At 44.2% G+C, this 24,557-nt stretch overlaps 1 protein-coding gene across 4 annotated transcripts; it reads right to left on the bottom strand.

Annotated features, from left to right (window-relative positions):
* Nucleotides 1–24,557, bottom strand: LOC106602596 (tropomodulin-1). Of its 4 annotated transcripts, none has more exons than XM_014195326.3 (11): nucleotides 24,189–24,557; nucleotides 16,769–16,979; nucleotides 14,815–14,971; nucleotides 11,830–11,946; nucleotides 9,850–9,939; nucleotides 9,266–9,396; nucleotides 8,705–8,812; nucleotides 6,707–6,850; nucleotides 4,580–4,724; nucleotides 2,741–2,880; nucleotides 1–2,304 (listed from the first exon to the last, which is right to left on the bottom strand). In XM_014195326.3, exons 2-11 carry the CDS (start codon nucleotides 16,892–16,894, stop codon nucleotides 2,302–2,304), a joined length of 1,161 nt encoding a protein of 386 aa, XP_014050801.1. In that variant the 5' UTR covers nucleotides 16,895–16,979; nucleotides 24,189–24,557; the 3' UTR covers nucleotides 1–2,301. The 4 variants fall into 4 exon arrangements, with proteins under 4 accessions (XP_014050801.1, XP_014050800.1, XP_014050803.1 ...); XM_014195325.3 differs by having other exon boundaries at nucleotides 24,244–24,557; XM_014195328.3 differs by having other exon boundaries at nucleotides 2,756–2,880; nucleotides 24,244–24,557.

Here is a 24,557-nt window from a genome sequence, read left to right as displayed (position 1 = left end):
TTTCAAACCTGATTTATCCATTAACAAAAAAAAAACAATAATGTGAACTATCTAACAAAAACATACTCAATACTCAAGCAAATACTGCAGAGAAAGAACAACAGCCAGGCTAGGGCAAGGAGAACACAGTCATATTCAGCAGTAGTTCATACTGGGATGGGTTGTTGTACACACCATAGTTGTCCCTTTTGACCATACAGTAATATACCTAATCAGTAGAGTCATGCTCTTTGAATCTGAGGGGGCACGTATCCCCCTCATCCATCCTTCATCCAATATAATATATATTGTTTATTTTACACGGATTTAATGATAGGATATTGAATTTAGTCATCAGTGCTCTCCTGACACCCCTGATACCTGGCCACATAGCAACAATACCCGAAGGAGTGTTCATTAAGGAATAATCTCATAGGACCTTACAACAGGCAGGAAAAGTCGTTTGTCTTTATGCTTTTTCTTGGGCTTTGATAGGCTATAGAGTGATGACAGTGAATTCTTAGTTTGCACACTTTTTGGGTTGCAGACATATTCAACGAAGAGCATTTCTACCAGTGTAACTGAAAAAAAGGGGAGGGGGGAATGCTGCAACTCCCTTTACTGTGTAACTCAAGTAATAATTTAACATAATCGATCATAACTTGCCATGATGACAAGTCATCACATCTGCCGGGTGTAAGTACTGATTCAGTCAACCCACCCGCATAGAGACAGCCACTAAGAGCTGGTCCTAGATCAGTTTGTCCATCTGTGACCAATACACTGGTGAACAAACTTCTATATACACTGAGTGTACAAAATATTAGGAACACCTTCCTTATGAGTTTGACCCCCTTTTGCCCTTAGAACAGCCTCAATCTGTCGGGGCATGGACTCTACAAGGTGTCGAAAGCATTCCACAGGGATGCTGGCCCATGTTGACTCCAATACTTCCCACAGTTGTGTCAAGTTGGCCGGATGTCCTTTGGGTGGGGGACCATGGATGATACACAAGGGAAACTGTTGAGCGTGAAAACCCCAGCAGCGTTGCAGTTCTTGACACACTCAAACCGGTGCACCAGGCACCTACTACCATACCCCGTTCAAAGGCACTTCAATCTTTTGTCTTGCCCATTCACCCTCTGAATGGCACACATACACTATCCACGTCTCAATTGTCTCAAGGCTTAAAAATCCTTACTTAACCTGTCTCCACCCCTTCATCTACACTGATCTGAAGTGGATTTAACAAGTGTTATCAATAAAGGATCATAGCAGATATCGACTTCATCACAAAACTGATCTAGAACCAACGCTTAGTAGCAACCTCTCTCTGTGTAAGGTTTGACTGAGAAGACTTAAACTGACTAGAGATCAGTAATACTACAGAATTTACACCATAGCGGACAAACTGATCTAGGACCAGCTTCTAGTGGCTGTCTCCATGGGGTAAGGTTGGACAAACAAACAACTTACACCCCAAAATGTTTTTAATCTGCAACAATTCCTCTGAACATAGCTTCTATGTAACCGTTATGTGCCTTTGCTTACAGACAGTGTGAGTTGCAGACTAAAAATGTATCTTATATGAACCTCACACTGAAAAACATTACGTTAAGTGGTTGCGAAATGCTGAAATACATAATGTGGTATTAACGTCATAACCAAGTTAAGTCATTTACATTTTAGTCATTTAGCAGACGCTCTTATCCAGAGCGACTAACAAGAGCAATTAGGGTGAAGTGCCTTGCTCAAGGGCACATTGGCAGATTTTTCCCCACCTAGTCGGCTCGGGGATTTGAACCAGCGACCTTTCGGTTACTGGCCCAACGCTCTTAACCGTTAGGCTACCTGTTGCCCATGGCATGTGGTACAATATACATTATGGGTGTAACACCATTTAATCTTCCACCACAACAAGTTAATCTCCAGTAAACAAACTAACAACAAAATAAATATTTTCTGTATTGGTGGGCTGCTTCTCTATGTCACAATTACCAGATATTATTACCGAAGATATCTAAACCAATATCAGTAGAAAACTGTAAAGGAAAACAATAGTACAATAGTCGATCAACTCCATGCCACAGTAGGAACAAGGTTTGCCAAAGCCCCTGACATTCGAATTGGAACGATTTCTGTCATCGTACAGGGGTCGAGGTTAGGGTTGGGGAAGCAGGGGTTGATGGGATATCTGTTGGAGGGCGTCTGGCTGAATACGGGGCTGGGCGGGGCCGGGCAGTGCTGCCGCCAGACACGGGCGGTGCTACACGCTTGTCCGACACTTGGGGAAGATGGGACCTCCTTCAAGCCTTCTCTTTCTTACTGTTGTCAGAGAAGAAAAAATAGAAATTAGACCAACTATTAAAACATATCAGTACCTTCTGTGTCTTCGGTAAAATGATGTTTTATTCAAACACAACAAACACTTGACTCAAAGGAATGGCAATGAAGGAAGAGTTTGAAGTAAGAAAAACAGTTTGAAAGAAAGCGGAAAAAACTCTCTTCCAAAGGTTTGAAAGAGGCAGTTTAAGAATAAAATAGCTCTAACTGCAAAAAGCCCTTTAGCAATCAGTCCTACAGTGAAGATCCACTTAAGAACTCAAGAGCTACTGGAGAAAGATTGCCAGATCTGCCACTGTTGGGAAGAGAAGAGATGACGAGAGATGATGAGGAGGAATGGAAGGCACAACCCAGGGAGTTGTGGGTAGAACTCAAGGAAAAGAGGCAGGAGAAGGTTGAAGAGGTAGGGCGAGGATACCACGGCTATCTTTACTTTCTTGGTCTTGGGCTTGGTGAGTTTTGGCTTGAACTTTTTACCAAATGCCCTCTCCAGTTCCGGCACGGACAGAGTGAGAGTAAAGGAACCGTCCGAGTGATGATCGGATCGGATTACCCGAGCTGCAACACAACAGATAAACAAACAAAACAGACACACACACTATGAGTGAAGCCCACGCACACACTTACACACATAAACCATGAGTGACTGTCGACAGATCTGACATGCATTCTCTTTCACTCGCTCTCGAAGTGAAAAAGTGTTATGATCAAATGGATGTCAACCAAGACGAGAGCGGCTCATGCACATCTTTGGTGGAAGAGTCACCGAGTAGATAGAACTGGTACCATGCTGTGTTCAAGAGAAATGTCATCGTGATGTAAAACAACCCGATGACACATTGATGTTTGTGTGCAAACTAGGTCAATCATTTCAGTTCCATGAGACTAGTACAAGACTATCTTTTATTTTTTTTTTACAAGACCTGACATGTCTTTGATCATGTGTTTTGGACCCCAAAACATGTAGCCCGATGACTCACACTAAGTTCTCTGTCGTTCGCTATAGACTTTAGTCCGAGACTGCCGTCACTGACGTCGTTTGCGGTGACGATGGGCGTTGCACTAAACAAAGTCGTCATCGATTGGATCGTCTCTAACCAATCAGATTATCAAAGACAATGATGAATTTTCAAACCGCCACTTTTACCCACCTGTGTTCTGGCTCTGGCCCAACCCATGGGTTTCTGGACCAATCAGACGGCCCCGAATGTGTTTGCATTCGGTGACGGGTCGGGGAACTACTCAGATCCAGACTCATTGCGGAGAAATAAGGAAAGTCCGAGAGCGTGGAGGGGCATAGCGTTTGGCCGGAGCAAGGAGTCTGGGTAGCCAGGCAACAACACAAGTCCCTGAATAGACCCATTTGAGTGCACAACCCAAATGGCATCCTATTCCTTATATAGTGCACTACTTTTGACCAAAGCCCTACTTTAATGGGTTAGTGAACTATAAAGGGAACTGTGTGCCACATGTGTCTAGTGTTGTCTCAGCTGTTGTGAGGGATCACACTGGGAAATCTGGGAGCGTTTCACTGCAACACCACTTCAGTTCTAGTGATGTCATCTTCCAGGAAGGGATCCAAACAGCCGAACGTTGTGATTGGCTTGGCTCCTCCCATTATTTAGTTATGTTAAACAGTGATGGTGAATTAAGATGAATTACAATGGGCTACTACAGGGTCTGGAGTTACATCTGATGCATGCGCTGCACCTTCTCCAGCAGGTTTTATTAGTTCAACGTTGTTTTGGAAAATGGAGTGGGTGGGTGGGTGGGTGGGTGGGTGAGTGAGTGAACATCTCTAAGATTGTGAGTGTCGATAGGAGAGAAACAGTGAGTATAAAAGAGAGATTTTAATCTATTGTGAGTGAGTGAGTTAGTCTTTGAACCGCAATCTCAGTCAGGTTGTTAGCATTACGGCTAGCAGAACTTCCATCTCAGCCAGGTTGTTAGCATTATGGCTAGCAGAACTTCCATCTCAGCCAGGTTGTTAGCATTAGGGCTAGCAGAACTGCCAGGTTGTTAGCATTAGGGCTAGCAGAACTTCCATCTCAGCCAGGTTGTTAGCATTAGGGCTAGCAGAACTTCCATCTCAGCCAGGTTGTTAGCATTAGAGCTAGCAGAACTTCCATCTCAGCCAGGTTGTTAGCATTAGGGCTAGCAGAACTTCCATCTCAGCCAGGTTGTTAGCATTAGGGCTAGCAGAACTTCCATCTCAGCCAGGTTGTTAGCATTAGGGCTAGCAGAACCATCATCTCACCCAGGTCGTTGTTGTTCATCATGGCGTTGGAGCCCCTCAGCCTGGGGCCCTGCTGGGTAAAGTGGTAGCCAAACTTCAACAACGTGGTGTTCTTCTCCAGCATGCTGGCTATCTCCATCTCCACCTTGTTACCTAGCGGCTGGCTCTGGAGGAAGACATGAAAGGGGGAGAGGAAGGGGAGAGGGGGAATCAGACCTGGGTTCAAATAGTATTTGTTTCCTTACAAATTGAGCGTTTGATTGAGCCTGTCTGCACTATCAGATTGGCAGCTTAAATAATTGGGGGAAAAACTGGACATAGAAGGAATCACCCAGTGGGTAAAACTGGTTGAAATGACGCCATTACAAACCAATTTACAACCAGACATTACATCATGTAAACCAGTGAACCTAGGTGATTTCCCAATGTCCTGTTTGAAATAACTGGTTACAATGCAGCCATTTCTGGTTGTAAAATGGAGTCATTTCAACCAGCTTATCCGCTGGGTAATGTTCATCCATGACTCAGCACAATTAATAAATGAAGGCGAAGTTGTTAGTCATGTACCTAAATATAAAACATTCCGGAATCAAAGAGATTCAGCACAGTTTATGTTAGGAAAAAATGATTCACTGGCAAGAGGTTGCCCAGCGTGGGCAAAATTGGTTGAAATGAGGTCATTGCAACAACCAGATTTCAACCGGTTTTGGCTGCAATCTGGTTAATCAGGTTGCAATGATGTCCTTTCAACTAGTTTTGCCCACTGGGAAGGAATAACGGCTACTAAGTGTTCGCACTAGCACCAATATCACACCACAATGAATTAATCGAATGAAGAGCTTTTTACAATCTGACCCTGTTGAAACAGTAGACTCAAGTGGTCCTTGTGATGTCTTATCGTAACTGGCTGGGCCGGGCACTGTGACAGCAAAAATAGGGCGATTCCTCACGAAACCAGGACAAAAAAAAATACCATGATTTCATTGGGACTTTCACGAAATGTTTTCCATAGAAAGGTCCTTTGGAGGAAGGATTGTCGACATATATTTGACATTTGTATCTTAAAGCATCATTGAGAAATAATTTGTAGAAGTTGTAATATTTGTGACATTTTGGCATTACCCAGGCCTCCTTTATATTGTCTGTCAGTAGAATGGACCCAGGCCTCCTTTACATTGTCTGTCAGTAGAATGGACCCAGGCCTCCTTTACATTGTCTGTCAGTAGAATGGACCCAGGCCTCCTTTACATTGTCTGTCAGTAGAATGGACCCAGGTCCCTTTACACTGTCTGTCAGTAGAATGGACCCAGGCCTCCTTTACCTTGTCTGTCAGTAGAATGGACCCAGGCCTCCTTTACACTGTCTGTCAGTAGAATGGACCCAGGCCTCCTTTACATTGTCTGTCAGTAGAATGGACCCAGGCCTCCTTTACATTGTCTGTCAGTAGAATGGACCCAGGCCTCCTTTACCTTGTCTGTCAGTAGAATGGACCCAGGCCTCCTTTACACTGTCTGTCAGTAGAATGGACCCATGCCTCCTTTACCTTGTCTGTCAGTAGAATGGACCCAGGCCTCCTTTACACTGTCTGTCAGTAGAATGGACCCAGGTCTCTTTACATTGTCTGTCAGTAGAATGGACCCAGGCCTCCTTTACACTGTCTGTCAGTAGAATGGACCCAGGTCTCTTTACATTGTCTGTCAGTAGAATGGACCCAGGCCTCCTTTACACTGTCTGTCAGTAGAATGGACCCAGGCCTCCTTTACCTTGTCTGTCAGTAGAATGGACCCAGGCCTCCTTTACCTTGTCTGTCAGTAGAATGGACCCAGGTCTCCTTTACACTGTCTGTCAGTAGAATGGACCCAGGCCTCCTTTACACTGTCTGTCAGTAGAATGGACCCATGCCTCCTTTACCTTGTCTGTCAGTAGAATGGACCCAGGCCTCCTTTACACTGCCTGTCAGTAGAATGGACCCAAGCCTCCTTTACACTGTCTGTCAGTAGAATGGACCCAGGCCTCCTTTACACTGTCTGTCAGTAGAATGGACCCAGGCCTCCTTTACACTGTCTGTCAGTAGAATGGACCCAGGCCTCCTTTACACTGTCTGTCAGTAGAATGGACCAATAACGATTGTGCTGTATTTTATTGTACCTGGTTGTCGATCTTGAGTTCCTGCAGGGTTGTGTTGGACTGCAGTGAGGCGATGAGAGCCAGGATACCCGTCCCTGTGATGAAGTTGGATTCTATGTTCAGACTCTTCAGTGTGGTGTTCCTCTTCAGCATCTCTGCCAGAGCCTGAGACACAGAGACACAGCAAATGGGGACAGTATATTTATACGGGCTATAATTAGACCCATATCTGAAATGGCATCATTTTCCCCCATCTATACTGCTAAAAAAAATAAAGGGAACACTTAAACAACACAATGTAACTCCAAGTCAATCACACTTCTGTGAAATCAAACTGTCCACTTAGGAAGCAACACTGATTGACAATACATTTCACATGCTGTTGTGCAAATGGAATAGACAACAGGTGGAAATTATAGGCAATTAGCAAGACACCCCCAATAAAGGAGTGGTTCTGCAGGTGGTAACCACAGACCACTTCTCAGTTCCTATGCTTCCTGGCTGATGATTTGGTCACTTTTGAATGCTGGCGGTGCTTTCACTCTAGTGGTAGCATGAGACGGAGTCTACAACCCACACAAGTGGCTCAGGTAGTGCAGCTCATCCAGGATGGCACATCAATGCGAGCTGTGGCAAGAAGGTTTGCTGTGTCTGTCAGCGTAGTGTCCAGAGCATGGAGGCGCTACCAGGAGACAGGCCAGTACATCAGGAGACGTGGAGGAGACCGTAGGAGAGCAACAACCCAGCAGCAGGACCGCTACCTCCGCCTTTGTGCAAGGAGGAGCAGGAGGAGCACTGCCAGAGCCCTGCAAAATGACCTCCAGCAGGCCACAAATGTGCATGTGTCTGCTCAAACGGTCAGAAACAGACTCCACGAGGGTGGTATGAGGGCCCGACGTCCACAGGTAGGGGTTGTGCTTACAGCCCAACACCGTGCAGGACGTTTGGCATTTGCCAGAGAACACCAAGATTGGCAAATTCGCCACTGGTGCCCTGTGCTCTTCACAGATGAAAGCAGGTTCACACTGAGCACATGTGACAGACGTGACAGTCTGGAGACGCCGTGGAGAACGTTCTGCTGCCTGCAACATCCTCCAGCATGACCGGTTTGGTGGTGGGTCAGTCATGGTGTGGGGTGGCATTTCTTTGGGGGGTGTGCTCGCCTCCATGTGCTCGCCAGAGGTAGCCTGACTGCCATTAGGTACCGAGATGAGATCCTCATACCCCTTGTGAGACCATATGCTGGTGCGGTTGCCCCTGGGTTCCTCCTAATGCAAGACAATGCTAGACCTCATGTGGCTGGAGTGTGTCAGCAGTTCCTGCAAGAGGAAGGCATTGATGCTATGGACTGGCCCGCCCGTTCCCCAGACCTGAATCCAATTGAGCACATCTGGGACATCATGTCTCGCTCCATCCACCAACGCCACGTTGCACCACAGACTGTCCAGGAGTTGGCGGATGCTTTAGTCCAGGTCTGGGAGGAGATCCCTCAGGAGACCATCCGCCACCTCATCAGGAGCATGCCCAGGTGTTGTAGGGAGGTCATACAGGCACGTGGAGGCCACACACACTACTGGGCCTCATTTTGACTTGTTTTAAGGACATTACATCAAAGTTTGATCAGCCTGTAGTGTGGTTTTCCACATTAATTTTGAGTGTGACTCCAAATCCAGACCTCCATGGGTTGATAAATTGGATTTCCATTGATTATTTTTGTGTGATTTTGTTGTCAGCACATTCAACTTTGTAAAGATAAAAGTATTTAATAAGATTATTTCATTCATTCAGATCTAGGATGTGTTATTTTAGTGTTCCCTTTATTTTTTTGAGCAGTGTATATTTCTGACCAGGCCACAGGCCCAGGTATCAAGGCCATGGGAGGTCATTTAAAAAAAACTGAATTTCCAGATGGAGATGACTTCAAATGAAGACTTGGAGACGTGTACATTCACATCGTCTGATGTAACTGTTACAGTTTGTGTGTAGGGGATTTGTTCCAGACATAGCAGCAATACTCACAAAGGCTACGGGATCATTACTCCTCGTTCCCACGATGCTGAAGCGTTCCACTGCAGTGTTCTCCGTCAGGGCGTCTGCATAGGCCTTCAGCGTCTTCACTGGAATGTTCTGGAACACAAGAGGCAGTACTTCAAATCAATAAAGCCCCACACACACGCTACTGTTTAAACCGGACTACAAATGCATTTGAAAAGACTGTAGAATAATCTAAATCAAATGTTGACTCCAGAGTAGAGGTTTGCCCTGACCTCTTGAAGTCAGACTGAGAATAGTGTGGTACATGTGTGTCTCCTACGGGGGTCCCGTGTGGCTCGGTTGGTAGAGCATGGCGCTTGCAATGCCAGGGTTGCGGGTTCGATTCCCACGGGGGGGGGGACCAGTACAAAAAAAAGTTGGAAGATATATGCACTAACTACTGTAAATCGCTCGGGATAAGAGCGTCTGCTAAATGACTAAAGACAACAACAACAAAAATGTACAAATGTTTATGGTAGGAGGAGATAATGGCATCATATGAATCAATTACACTGACTGTGCATGTGAATCAAGATAATGTAGCACCTTGATGTTGTTGAGGTTGACCTCCAGCAGGTCAGGGTCGTTCCTCTGCATCCTCAGCAGTGTCTCCTCCACGTCAGTAGAGTTGGGCTGCTCATCAGGCACAGGCTTATACTGAGTACACTGGATAATACCTATAGGAAAATATGTTAGTAACAATACCTACATCATGTAAATCAGTAATAACAATGGCACTCTAGGTGTTGAAAGAAAAATAATTATTTGCAGCACTTAGTGTGTTTGGCTGAACCAGCATGACTTTAAATTATATTATTTACGTCAGAAAGGTTGCAACGGAGGATTGTAACAGGAACATTTTGTCCAGTTCTCTTTGGACCTTTGACGTTGGTTCTGTTCGTGTTTTATTTTTAACTTCCCTGAACTGTCTGAAACACGTACGCTTTGGTGCCACTCTTTCTCAAATCCACTTGAAAAACAAAACCCTAATAAGTACAATACATGGTAGGATAAACAGATGAATCATCGTTAAAACGATGCCTGAAAACTTTGGCACTTACAGGAGGGACACGGACACACACGCGCGCGCACGCACACACACACACACACACACACACACACTTACTTACTGTTAAGGCCTTGTTTGTTGACTATATTGCTGCTGGCCAAAGCCTCGTAGTACTGCTGGTTACTCATCAGAGTGTGCATTCCCAAAATGGCTGGAGGGAGGGAAGAGATGGAGAGACGGACAAAAGGCGCGAGAGAGAGAGAGAGAGAACGGGAAAGAAAAATGAAGTGAGAGATGTGGAGAGAGAAGGAGGGAGAGATGGAGTGAGAGAGAGAGAGAAAAATAAAGTAGAGAGAAACAAAGGAGAGAGAGAGAGAGAGAGAGAGGGGAGGGGGGACAGAGACAGGGAGAGAGAGTATACATTGTGTCAAATGACGTGAACACTGAAGGATAAACACCGAAGAGTTGACGTGGGTGTGAGTGCCAACGCGCTCCTTAGTTCAGCACATTATGTTTACTTGGCTAAGACAGCAGACAGGACACCCACAAGTGGGCCTTGAGAGCTGCCTTGTTCAAACTCGCAAACATCCAAGCCAAACTATCGGCTCGCAAAACATCTCACACACAGCAAAAGATAGTCGTCCCTGTCATAGCCAGACATACAAGAGAACAACACTTGCGTCGATGCCAGCGTCTGCAAGTCATTATTAAATACATTGTTGAAATAGCATGCGTCACTGTTGCAGACGTCACACAATGCAGACATTATTCTCCCTGTCTTGGATGTCCTCTGCTGCCACAGTTAGAACGGGCTCTATGAATTGCAGGAACATGCTTGACTAGTCAATATGTTCTTGATTATCGCAAAGATCCCTGTTTTAGCTTTCATTTTAATCTTAGTTTGAAATGTTTTATCTTTGCCCCCCCCCCCTCTCTTTTGCTGTACAGAGTCCTTGGGTTTTTGAAAAGCGCTTTAAATCAAATGTATTATTAGTAGTAGCAGTAGTTTTATCTTGTGTCCGGTTTGATGGGAAAACTCAAATAAAATGTGCTTTCTGGACCACCGTAGATGACTTGGAGCCAGTACAAATGAACAAATGAGAGTGAAAAGATAGTAGTTCAGCAGAAAAGCAACGGAAAAAAGAGCAAGTGTATTATTTTCATCTGTCAGTATGATAGAGAGTGTGAGAACAGTTAGTTATCTTTGAGATAAACAACGGAGAACGAGCGGTCCATTTTAAGCAGCCGTGAAGAGTTAGTTGGTAACTCATCATGAGGAGGCTGTGGATTAATTACAAACCATTGGAAATGTCTGGGAGGACCAAAACAAACGCTGGCAAGCAAACCACTTGTCACTAATTAACACTAACACTTAGTGAAGCGGAGAGAGAAATACAGGCAATATAATGTGCAGCTAGTGTTAGGGCCCGGGACGATTGCAATATATGAACCAGTAGCACCGAGGAAAAAATGAAAACACGAAGCATTCCAAACTCTTTGGTCCTTTAAAAACCTGCTGTATATAACATTTGATGTGCTATAGCTTGGAAAATAAATACATGTGACTCTGGATAACAACATAATGAGGTTTGTTTCCAACATCAGGTCTGTCTTCCTAAAGAAGTTAAATTCGCTTCGTGTTTCGTTTCCTTGCCACGATACTAACGACTACTGCTGTCGTCCCGGCCCTAGCTAGTGTGTGGGCTGGTAAATACCGCGGCTGCTTGTCATGAAGCCCAGAGCGAGGGCAACCATGGTGTCCAACAGCAGTGAGGAGCAGTAATGGAAGGGGTGATGACGATGACAGGATATGGAGGGAACAGGGAGAAGGAGGAGAAGAAGGGTGGGATCACTAGACGAGATAGAGGAGAGTTAGAGAGGAAAGGAGGAAGTTACTGACGGAGGAGTGAACAGTGAAGCTGATTTAGTGTCCGTGATCGTTCGAAAGTGACTGTTTAGTTAGCATGGATTTAAACTTATTAGCTGAAGAAGGTGAATAGACTGAAAATAAAACAGGAACGGTGATAGCAGAAAAAAAATGGCAAAAAGGGATCTGTCTGTCTGTAAATGTGTGTGCACGTGAAGGTGCATGACTTTCTACCGGCAATGTCGCAGATCTCAGCGTCGCTGGCGTTGGCCAGTGCTTCCTCCAGCTCTGGCTCCAGAGTTACATTCTCCATGATGGGGTCCACCACCTTCTTAGGTATAAAGACTTTACCTGGAAGGTAGAGGACAATCATTAACACAGTACATGCCACTATTCATCTCCACCCGGGACAGCCAGAAGAGGACTGGACACATCTCAGAGCCTGGTTCCGCTCTAGGTTTCTCCCTAGGTTCCTGCCTTTCTAGGGAGTTTTTCCTAGCCACCGTGCTTCTACATCTGCATTGCTTGCTGTTTGGGGGTATGGGCCGGGTATTTGGAAAGCACTTTATGACAGCTGTTCATGTAAAAAGGGCTTTATAAAATACATTTGATTGATTTGATATATTTATTACTACCTCTATTCTTACTAGTCCGACTACTACCATCCTACTACTATACCAGCTTGTTTCTAATTCCATTTTTAATTGGTAATTTGACTGCAGGAAAGCAGAAACATCAATGCCCCGATAGTAAAATAGACTTATCATTACCCAATAGTAGCCAACTACCATTATACAGTGAACATGACCGTACGCTCTGTGAGGAAATCTTCCATTTTGTTTCCATCTACGTTACACCGACTGACAACGGAAAATACAAGGCTGATATGCAAAATCACATTACGTCATCGGGCGCTTTTCTTATCGTCACTCAGAGTGAGCTGTAAAAAGCCAGGCAGCCTGTTGGGAGCAGATGGGGGCGAAGACCTTCTCGAGTTTTACCCAGCCGCGTCTGACATGTAGCGCCCCGCGTCACGCCGCCCCGGCCTCAGAACACCGGAACAGGATTATGTGAATGAACACTGAGGGGAGGAAGGCTGCAGTGACAGGCTGTGTGTGCGATCCAATTATCGACCGTTCTCCCAAAGTTTGCAGACTGTGACACTTGTCTTACACACTCCCTGTCATGGAAGGAATCGTTGGCTGGAGGGAGTTGATCCATAACGGGAAGTGTGCAAGTGCAGACTTTGGGATAAGAGAGTTGGAACGTAGCCACAGTCCACCGTTAGATCAGGGGCCATATGTATCTGATGTAGGATCAGGTTCTTCCCTGTCCATGTAATCATACTCATTTGGATCTAAACTGCTAAACTGATCATAGATCAGCACTCCTATTCTGAGACACTTTATGAATACAAGGTCTGAGGTCTTACTCATATCAGTCACAGGTCCAGGATCAGCTATAGCAGCGTCCGTCCTGCTGGCCTTGACTGTAGCCTGGATGATCTGTTCTGGGGTCTGTGGAACCAATGGAACCAGTGGAGCCGTTCCAAATTCCAGCTGGAAAGTCACCTCACCTTCAGGCTAGCTGCTGGGTGCCAGGATGTAGCAGGATGTTCGTCTCTGTGGTTGGTCGGTACCTGTCACCCATCAGGCTTAGCTGAGACACAGTGCTTGCTTGAGTGTTTGAGATCGACTGCACAGAATCAGTGATCTACAAATCACCTTGCATCCCAAATAATACTCCTCATGTGATCAAGATTAGAGATTCCGGGCCTTACCTCGCTAAAACTGATCCCCCCAGACTGTACGCTGTCTGGCGGACACACAGAGAGACAGGATGATACCCAGCAGGCTACATCTACACCTGAGTGGATCTGGGATGAGTCAGCTGGCACCAGGCCCTGCTTTCTACCTGGATATGTCCAGATATAAGGAAGGACGAACTGGAGGACTCTGTTGCGGCTGGCCCAGTTTCCCAGAACCAGACTGTCTGAGATCAAAGTTGGTCTGATAGGTAGGCAGACTCAGCTCAGGCAGTTTTGTAGCTGGATATGTCCAGGCAGATGCAAGAACAGATGAACCCGCATACAAACTGGGTGGCGACTGGGTCCAGTTTCCTGGAACTAGCTATTGTCTGAGACCACTGATTGGTCCTGATGGATGTAGGACTTTAGGCCTTTATTTACATGGCTGTAATGTTCTGAAAGTATTAGTATCTCGGCACGCTGACAGTAGGGTTCACCTCACAAGGTTATTATCACAGCTTGCATGTCCCTGGCCACGGTCCATGTTGGCCTCCAGCCACTTCTCCTAGCCAAGCTAGACCCTATCTCCTATCCCTTCTGTGTTCATAGATCTGACAGGATTTCATGTAAACAATATTTAACCCTTATTTTACCAGGTAAGTTGACTGAGAACACATTCTCATTTACAGCAACAACCTGGGGAATAGTTACAGGGGAGAAGAGGGGGGATGAATGAGCCAGTTGTAAGCTGGGAATGATTAGGTGACCTTGATGGTATGAGGGCCAGATTGGTAATTTAGCCAGGACACCGGGGTTAACACCCCTACTTTTATGATAAGTGCCATGGGATCTTCAGTGACCACAGAGCGTCAGGACACCCGTTTAACGTCCCATCCGACAGACAGCACCCTACACAGGGCAATGTCCCCAATCACTGCCCTGGGGAATTGGGATGTTTTTTTTAGACCAGGAAAGTAAATATTGCCTCCTACTGGCCCTCCAACACCACTTCCAGCAGCATCTGGTCTCCCGTCTAGGGACCAACGTTGCTTAGCTTCAGAAGCAAGCCAACAGTGGGATGCAGGGTGGTATGCTGCAGGTCGATAGGGGGATGGATACACCCCACAAGTGGAGATTATGCCATATTGATAACACCTATCTGGTGACACCTAAGAACCAAAATGGAACTGGGCTCCTACCACACTTCTCAATGAGGAAAGATGGAATTTTAGATTACTTCCTTGACTGAATTGAAATAGAACTGACCCCAACCCTGGTTGGGGGTTGGCACAGCACAGCTTTACGTCATTGCTCAGATCAGATCTAACAGGGTCCTACCTCTCTTCTCTCCAGTGAAGCACAGGCCTATAGTGGTATTCTATCCTGCTGGGAACTGCGGTCCTACCTATCTACTCTCCAGTGAAGCACAGGCCTATAGTGGTATTCTATCTTGCTGGGAACTGCGGTCCTACCTCGCTTCTCTCCAGTGAACGGAACCAGGTCCTCCTTGTCAGGGTGTTCCTTGGCCTGCTTCTCCAGGTGGGCTACCAGGTTCTCTCTCTGGAAGGTTCCGGTCGGCGCCTTCTTGGTCTGATCCTTCTGCCTCATCCCGGCCGGCAATAGGGCATTCTAAAGACAGGAAGGATTTATCATTGGCCGATAATGCTAACAACGGGTTGCACTTCCACTAGGTAAGAGGGTATTCTAACCACAGGGAAGGATTGTCATTGGCCAATAATGATCGCAATGGGTGGGATTGCACTTGTTTATACACTCCATTTTTCATCCACTCTCGTGGGATAGCCGAACGTAACAGTGAAAGGACACACACACCATCACTAACTGTGTTAAAATAACACTAACAGAAATAACAAAGGCAGTTCCCAGACCCAGACAGCTATTCTTAGACCGCAGCGCGTTAAACCAGGTCCATATTATAGCGATAGACCGATATCTTGTCTTAGCTTTCAGCACCTACAGTACACTGGCCACTTACAGACAGCGTAGTATTTATACCTGATTTATTTATACCTGTAGTATTTATACCTGTATTATTTATACCTGTAGTATTTATACCTGTATTATTTATACCTGTAGTATTTATGCCTGTATTATTTATACCTGTATTATTTATACCTGTATTATTTATACCTGTAGTATTTATACCTGACATATCAGTTTAACTCTGGCTCTGTGGGAGATCTGGATGATATCGTCAAAAGTCAAGGAAAGACGACAAGCACCACTAGAGAGAGACACACACACACACACACACACACCACACACACACACACACACACACACACTCCCCCATTCATCTAAGCCTGGGCTGGCTCTCCTGGTATTGTAAGCGTCCAGACTTGATGTGAGCCGTCGACCATTCATCATAACCCTATTACAGCTTGTGTCAACACCTCGACGGAAGAGCTACTTATGAATAAAGATGAAGTCAAGCACCGCCGCATCACACAGTATTATAAATATATGATAGGCATAACTTAACATATATTATAAATAACAGATGAGGTCTACACTCTGAGAGGTTGCTGTTTTTCTCAACTTTCACTGGGAAGTTGGTTTTGGAAGTTGGTTTGAGGATCACTGCACGGTTTAGACCAAGAACTGCATATTTGAATTGAATATACAGGGATACGATATATAGGCTTATTTATGATATCAACGTGATATGACAGGTTAATATGTTCGTGCCCTATGAGAATGTCAAAAGGTAAAAAAAATAAAATAAATGTAAGTAATGAAATCTGATATCAATCTGACCGACTTGGGCTACGTCGTCATCCAACAACGCCTCCAGCTGAGATCTACTGACTAAGTTGGTTTGCGTATCATTTGTCAGTCTTAGTCTGTGGGAGAATCTCCATTGCAAATTCCTCACGTCCTCGCCTCCTTCTTAAAACCCATTGGATGAGAAAGCCAGGGGTCCCGTCCCTCAGACCATCTCCTCCAATGGGTTTTGAGGAGGTGAGGCGAGAGGACGCAATTGAGATTCTCCACGTCTCTCAGATGTCAACCCTAATGCCTATAAAGTGAGCTACTTTAAACCAGGGCTCTGGTACACCTGTAAACCTTAATATCTGAGCGTTATACCATGATCTATTGCATAGAGGGTTGCATGTTTGAGTTAAGGATCCTTTTATAGTCCTAGATTTGTTTTACGTCATAGCGTGATTTAATGCACTGTTCTGCTACCGACCTCTCATCTCTGTTGAGCTCGTAAAAAAGAAATGTTTTAGATTGCGTTGGGATCGACCTCCTAGCTCCAGATAACCAAGACACACACACACACACACACACACACACACACACACACACACACACACACACACACCACACACACACACACACACACACACACACACACACACACACACACACACACCAAGACGATCAGAGTTTTAGACTTACGTCGGGATCTAACTCCTCCAGCTCATCCTCCAGCCTCTGTAGCTCTTCCTCTGAGAGTTTCTTCAGCAGTTCATCCTCGTCCACGTCCCTGTAGTTCACTACTTCCTTCTTAAAGGAGGTGGACATGGCGGCGCAATAGAATCCCAGCGACTCCCCCCAAAAATGTAATAAAAAGGCAATTAAGTGCCCAGCGATGTTTTCAAAAGGAAGTCTGCAAGAACGTGGACGACAAAAACAAATGGGACGAGGTTTAGTCAATATTGTTTGATTGGTAAACCAGCTGGTTCCTAAATTAGTTCTACTGTACATCCAGTTAGACCTAAGTCATAAGGTAGACCTAATGTACATCCAGTTAGGCCTACTAACTGAGTCATAAGGTAGACCTACTGTATATCCAGTTAGACCTGAGTCATAAGGTAGACCTACTGTACATCCAGTTAGGCCTACTAACTGAGTCATAAGGTAGACCTACTGTACATCCAGTTAGACCTACTAGCTGAGTCATAAGGTAGACCTACTGTGCATCCAGTTAGGCCTACTAGCTGAGTCATAAGGTAGACCTACTGTACATCCAGTTAGACCTACTAACTGAGTCATAAGGTAGACCAACTGTACATCCAGTTACGCCTACTAACTGAGTCATAAGGTAGACCTACTGTACATCCAGTTAGACCTACTAACAGTCATAAGGTAGACCTACTGTACATCCAGTTAGACCTACTAACTGAGTCATAAGGTAGACCTACTGTACATCCAGTTAGACCTACTAACTGAGTCATAAGGTAGACCTACTGTACATCTAGTTAGACCTACTAGCTGAGTCATAAGGTAGACCTACTGTACATCTAGTTAGACCTACTAACTGAGTCATAAAGTAGACCTACTGTACATCCAGTTAGGCCTATTAACTGAGTCACAAGGTAGACCTACTGTGCATCCAGTTGCACCTACTAGCTGAGTCATAAAGTAGACCTACTGTACATCCAGTTAGGCCTATTAACTGAGTCATAAGGTAGACCTACTGTATATCTAGTTAGACCTACTAGCTGAGTCATAAGGCAGACCTACTGTACATCCAGTTAGACCTACTAACAGTCATAAGGTAGACCTTCTGTACATCCAGTTAGACCTACTAACTGAGTCAAAAGGAGACCTACTGTACATCCAGTTAGACCTACTAACTGAGTCATAAGGAGACCTACTGTACATCCAGTTAGGACTACTAACTGAGTCATAAGGTAGACCTACTGTACATCCAGTTAGGCCTACTAACTGAGTCATAAGGTAGACCTACTGTATATTCAGTTAGACCTGAGTCATAAGGTAGACCTACTGTACATCCAGTTAGACCTACTAGCTGAGTCAAAAGGGAGACCTACTGTACATCCAGTTAGACCTACTAGCTGAGTCATAAGGGAGACCTACTGTACATCCAGTTGGACCTACTAGCTGAGTCATAAGGTAGACCTACTGTACATCCAGTTAGACCTACTAGCTGAGTCATAAGGTAGACCTACTGTACATCTAGTTAGACCTACTAGCTGAGTCATAAGGTAGACCTACTGTACATCTAGTTAGACCTACTAACTGAGTCATAAGGCAGACCTACTGTACATCCAGTTAGACCTAACTGAGTCATAAGGTAGACCCACTGTACATCCAGTTAGACCTAACTGAGTCATAAGGTAGACCTACTGTACATCCAGTTAGACCTACTAGCTGAGTCATAAGGTAGACCTACTGTACATCCAGTTAGACCTACTAACTGAGCCATAAGGCAGACCTACTGTACATCCAGTTAGACCTAACTGAGTCATAAGGTAGACCTACTGTACATCCAGTTAGACCTAACTGAGTCATAAGGTAGACCTACTGCACATCCAGTTAGACCTACTAGCTGAGTCATAAGGTAGACCTACTGTATATTCAGTTAGACCTGAGTCATAAGGTAGACCTACTGTACATCCAGTTAGACCTACTAGCTGAGTCATAAGGTAGACCTACTGTACATCCAGTTGGACCTACTAGCTGAGTCATATGGTAGACCTACTGTATATCCAGTTAGACCTACTAGCTGAGTCATAAGGTACACCTACTAGCTGAGTCATAAGGCAGACCTACTGTACATCCAGTTAGACCTACTAGCTGAGTCATAAGGTAGACCTACTGCATATCCAGTTAGACCTGAGTCATAAGGTAGACCTACTGTACATCCAGTTAGACCTACTAGCTGAGTCATAAGGTAGACCTACTACATATCCAGTTAGACCTAACTGAGTCATAAGGTAGACCTACTGTACATCCAGTTTACCTACTAGCTGACTCATAAGGCAGACCAACCAGCAAAATCCAAACACCACATCTATCCAAGAAATTAGAGATTAGAGATTATTGGTAAACACCAATAACGTGATGTGTTGGATAAACACTGAAAAGTGGGCCCTTGACTCACAGAAACTAACTTGTGTTGCTTAACGGTCTGGAATGTCCAGAGATGTTTGTACCTGGTGCCATTAAAAGTTGTAAAAAATGTATTAAGAATGCTGTTTGCAGGTCCAACAACACTTCAGCCAAATACCTTAAGGCAGAGTTTTTTTCCCAAATGCTGGGTGGGGTCGGATCCTACTTGTGGGTTGTGTCCCAAGCCCAGAGCACGGCTAGAAACATCCCTTACCCTCCAATGTTTGCAGATCTGTAAGGTTTAATCAATATAGCGGAAGCTTCACCACCACATTGCTTAGGCCCTATACCTACCGAGACAATTCAGATCTGCAAACATCAGAGGGTTAAGCACAGGGGAGGGGGGGGGGGGGGCAAATTGGGACAGGCTTGATGGGTCACATAAAAAAAAAATGCTACAATCTTCATTTGGGTCAAAAGAAACATTTGGGAACCATTGCTGTTGTACTTAACTTCTGACAGTAGTCTACTTGGCTTTACAACAACAACAAAAAAACTAACTTTCGGTGGGGATCACGACATGTGTCATGACCCCAAAAAATATTTTGAAACCACTGCTTTAAGAAGATAGGCCTACAGCACTTTTCTTTCAACAAGGGTGTATTCATTACGTCTTGAAACGGAAACCGTATACCGTTTAAGAAGCAAACAGAACAAAAAAACGGGGAAGGACCTCCCTGAATTTGTCCAATAGAAACTCATTTTCGTTGCAAAACGTTTTCCATTTGGAGTAAACGGTTTCTGTTACAAAACGTTTTGCAATAGAACTGGCGTAATGAAGCCTGGCCTGCCTCCTAAACCCTGATGGGGAACAGCTGATGAAAACAGCTCCCCTGTCACTCCCAGTCCGCTGGGAAACAGGAACATATTTATAGAGAGGCCTGGTTTCTGCTGTAACAATGTTGTAACAATGTTGTAACAATGCACAATTATGAACACAATGATGGTGTCTCGTAGTTTCCTAGCACATGGTTATCGAACTACATTACATACACTTAGGCTGGAGTCATTAAAACTCGTTTTTCAACCACTCCACAAACTTCTTGTTATTAAACTATAGTTGTGGCAAGTCGGTTAGGACATCCACTTTGTGCATGACACAAGTAATTTGTCCAATGATTGTTTACAGATTATTTCACTTATCATTCACTGTATCATAATTCAGTGGGTCAGAAGTTACATACACTAAGTTGACTGTGCCTTTAAAGAGCTTGGAAAATTCCCGAAAATTATGTCATGGCTTTAGAAGCTTCTGATAGGCTAATTCACATCATTTGAGTCAATTGGAGGTGTACCTGTGGATGTATTTCAAGGCCTACCTTCAAACTCAGTGCTTCTTTGCTTGACATCATGGGAAAATCAAAAGAAATCAGCCAAGACCTCAGATAAAAAATTGTAGACCTCCACAAGTCTGGTTCATCCTTGGGAGCAATTTCCAAATGCCTGAAGGTACCACGTTCATCTGTATAAACAATAGTACGCAAGTATAAACACCAATGGACCACGCAGCCGTCATACTGCTCAGGAAGGAGATGCGTTCTGTGTCCTATAGATGAATGTACTTTGTTGCGAAATGTGCAAATCAATCCCAGAACAACAGCAAAGGACCTTGTGAAGATGCTGGAGGAAACACGTACAAAAGTATCTATATCCACAGTAAAACGAGTCCTATATCAACATAACCTGAAAGTCTGCTCTACAAGGAAGAAGCCACTTCTCCAAAACCGCCATAAAAAAGACAGACTACAGTTTGCAACTGCACATGGGGACAAAGATCGTACTTCTTGGAGAAATGTCCTCTGGTCTGAGGAAACAAAAATAGAACTGTTTGGCCATAATGACCATCGTTATGTTTGGAGGAAAAAGGGGGAGGCTTGCAAGCCGAAGAACACCATCCCAACCGTGAAGCTCAGGGGTGGCAGCATCATGTTGTGGGGGTTCTTTGCTGCAGAAGGGACTGGTGCACTTCACAAAATAGATGGCATCATGAGGAAGGGAAATGTTGTGGTTAAATTGATGCAACATCTCAAGACATCAGTCAGGAAGTTGAAGCTTGGTCGCAAATGGGTCTTCCAAATGGACAATGACCCCAAGCATACTTCCAAAGTTGTAGCAAAATGGCTTAAGGACAACAAAGTCAAGGTATTGGAGTGGCCATAACAAAGCCCTGACCTCAATCCTACAGTGGGGCAAAAAAGTATTTAGTCAGCCACCAATTGTGCAAGTTCTCCCACTTAAAAAGATGAGAGAGGCCTGTAATTTTCATCATAGGTACATGTCAACTATGACAGACAAAATGAGAAAAAACAATCCAGAAAATCACGTAGGATTTTTAATGAATTTATTTGCAAATTATGGTGGAAAATAAGTATTTGGTCACCTACAAACAAGCAAGATTTCTTGCTCTCACAGACCTGTAACAACTTCTTTAAGAGGCTCCGATAGTCCTCCACTCGTTACCTGTATTAATGGCACCTGTTTGAACTTGTTATCAGTATAAAAGACACCTGTCCACAACCTCAAACAGTCACACTCCAAACTCCACTATGGCCAAGACCAAAGAGCTGTCAAAGGACACCAGAAACAAAATTGTAGACCTGCACCAGGCTGGGAAGACTGAATCTGCAATAGGTAAGCAGCTTGGTTTGAAGAAATCAACTGTGGGAGCAATTATTAGGAAATGGAAGACATACAAGACCACTGATAATCTCCCTCGATCTGGGGCTCCACGCAAGATCTCACCCCGTGGGGTCAAAATGATCACAAGAACGGTGAGCAAAAATCCCAGAACCACACAGGGGGACCTAGTGAATGACCTGCAGAGAGCTGGGACCAAAGTAACAAAGCCTACCATCAGTAACACACTACGCCGCCAGGGACTCAAATCCTGCAGTGCCAGACGTGTCCCCCTGCTTAAGCCAGTACATGTCCAGGCCCGTCTGAAGTTTGCTAGAGAGCATTTGGATGATCCAGAAGAGGATTGGGAGAATGTCATATGGTCAGATGAAACCAAAATATAACTTTTTGGTAAAAACTAAACTCGTTGTGTTTGGAGGACAAAGAGTTGCATCCAAAGAACACCATACCTACTGTGAAGCATGGGGGTGGAAACATCATGCTTTGGGGCTGTTTTTCTGCAAAGGGACCAGGACGACTGATCCGTGTAAAGGAAAGAATGAATGGGGCCATGTATCGTGAGATTTTGAGTGAAAACCTCCTTCCATCAGCAAGGGCATTGAAGATGAAACGTGGCTGGGTCTTTCAGCATGAAAATGATCCCAAACACACCGCCCGGGCAACGAAGGAGTGGCTTCAAAAGAAGCATTTCAAGGTCCTGGAGTGGCCTAGCCAGTCTCCAGATCTCAACCCCATAGAAAATCTTTGGAGGGAGTTGAAAGTCCGTGTTGCCCAGCGACAGCCCCAAACGTCACTGCTCTAGAGGAGATCTGCATGGAGGAATGGGCCAAAATACCAGCAACAGTGTGTGAAAACCTTGTGAAGACTTACAGAAAACGTTTGACCTGTGTCATTGCCAACAAAGGGTATATAACAAAGTATCGAGATAAACTTTTGTTATTGACCAAATACTTATTTTCCACCATAATTTGCAAATAAATTCATAAAAAATCCTACAATGTGATTTTCTGGATTTTTTTTTCTTCTCATTTTGTCTGTCATAGTTGAAGTGTACCTATGATGAAAATTACAGGCCTCTCATCTTTTTAAGTGGGAGAACTTACACAATTGGTGGCTGACTAAATACTTTTTTGCCCCACTGTATATAAAATTTATGGGCAGAACTGAAAAAGCGTGTGCGAGCAAGGAGGCCTACAAACCTGACTCAGTTACACGAGCTCTGTCAGGAGGAATGGGCCAAAATGATCCCAACTTATTGTGAGAAGCTTGTGGAAGGCTACCCGAAACGTTTGACCCAAGTTAAACAATTTAAAGGCAATGCTACCAAATACACTCAATTAGTATGTAAACTTCTGACCCAACGGGAATGTGATAGAAATAAAAGCGGAAATAAATCACTCTACGATTATTCTGACATTTCACATTCTTAGAATGTAGTGGTGATCCTAACTGACTTAAGACAGGGAATTCTTACTAGGATTAAATGTCAGGAATTGTGAAAAACTGAGTTTAAATGTATTTGGCTAAGGTGTATGTAAACATGACTTCAACTGTATATTTAAGTCATTTAGCAGAGGATCTTATCCAGAGCAACTTAGTGCACTCATCTTAAGGTAGCTAGGTAAGTCAACCACATACAATAAGTACTACTTACTTACACATACAGCACACATTGTAAGACATTTGGCTAATACAAGTTACATTCAAGAGCTCTACACTTGTTGCTGATCTAGGCCTAAAACCTAAATCTATCGAAAAATGCCTGAATTGACAATCTTTCAAGTCATTTAAAGTTCCCATTTGATCGAATATAATATTTGTTATGTTAACTGCAATGTTATACTATATTTGGCAAGAAAGGAGGAGTTGGGAGATAAGTTAATGTTTAGAACGCTTGTAATTGTCCCTATCAGTCTCTGGAGTTGATATAAAGCAGGCCAGGCAGCAAAATAAGGTGAAAGGTTTTTGTTATGGGGTAGTAGGCCTGCAATATGTTGGTATTATTTTAAAATGAAGTACACTTCGATTTTGCTTTTACAAGCCCTAGGTTAACAAGATAGGTGGGGAATTTATACAGCTGTTGGTCATTCATAGGCAGATTCGATGACAGGTGAAAATGCGAAGAATGCATAACTTTGCATTATGAATACTAAAATGAATACATTGTTCTTTCAAAGTAAAACAATACTTTAGTTTTTTTTCCCACACTTCGAGTGAACACCAGTTACTTTGAAGCTTCAGTCTGGGTTAAATCATGGGATATGGCAAAAGTTGTTTATATGCAAATTATTAGTTAAATGTTGTATAAGTACTACTTACTTACACATATTGTTAAGGACTTTTCCTCTAGAACAAGGAGTTATTTCATAAGCACGTACCTCCTCCACTGCTTATCCGGGCTATTTATAGCGAACGGGTCCCGCTTTGTGACAGCTGAATACTTTGACCAGATATGGATTCTTTTCGGGCCAGTCGAGTCACACTAAAGAGTCGCTTCAAACAAGATAAGCAAAGTACCGCGCAACCAAGCGAAAAAAAGTTGGGAATCCGCAAGGATATCCTCGAATGTTGTCAACCGCAGCCGAGTTGAAATCCTTAACTTTGCTTTCAACTCGTCTTTCAGTGGTTGGCGTAATGTAATACAACACTCCCACAAAGGCAAAGTGAACTCTCCGACCGCTACTCCTCCTCA

The sequence above is a fragment of the Salmo salar genome, chromosome 04 (assembly GCF_965601325.2).
Source record: "Salmo salar chromosome 04, fSalSal1, whole genome shotgun sequence".
Classification (NCBI taxonomy): domain Eukaryota; kingdom Metazoa; phylum Chordata; class Actinopteri; order Salmoniformes; family Salmonidae; genus Salmo; species Salmo salar.
This window is presented reverse-complemented; position numbering and strand designations above follow the sequence as displayed.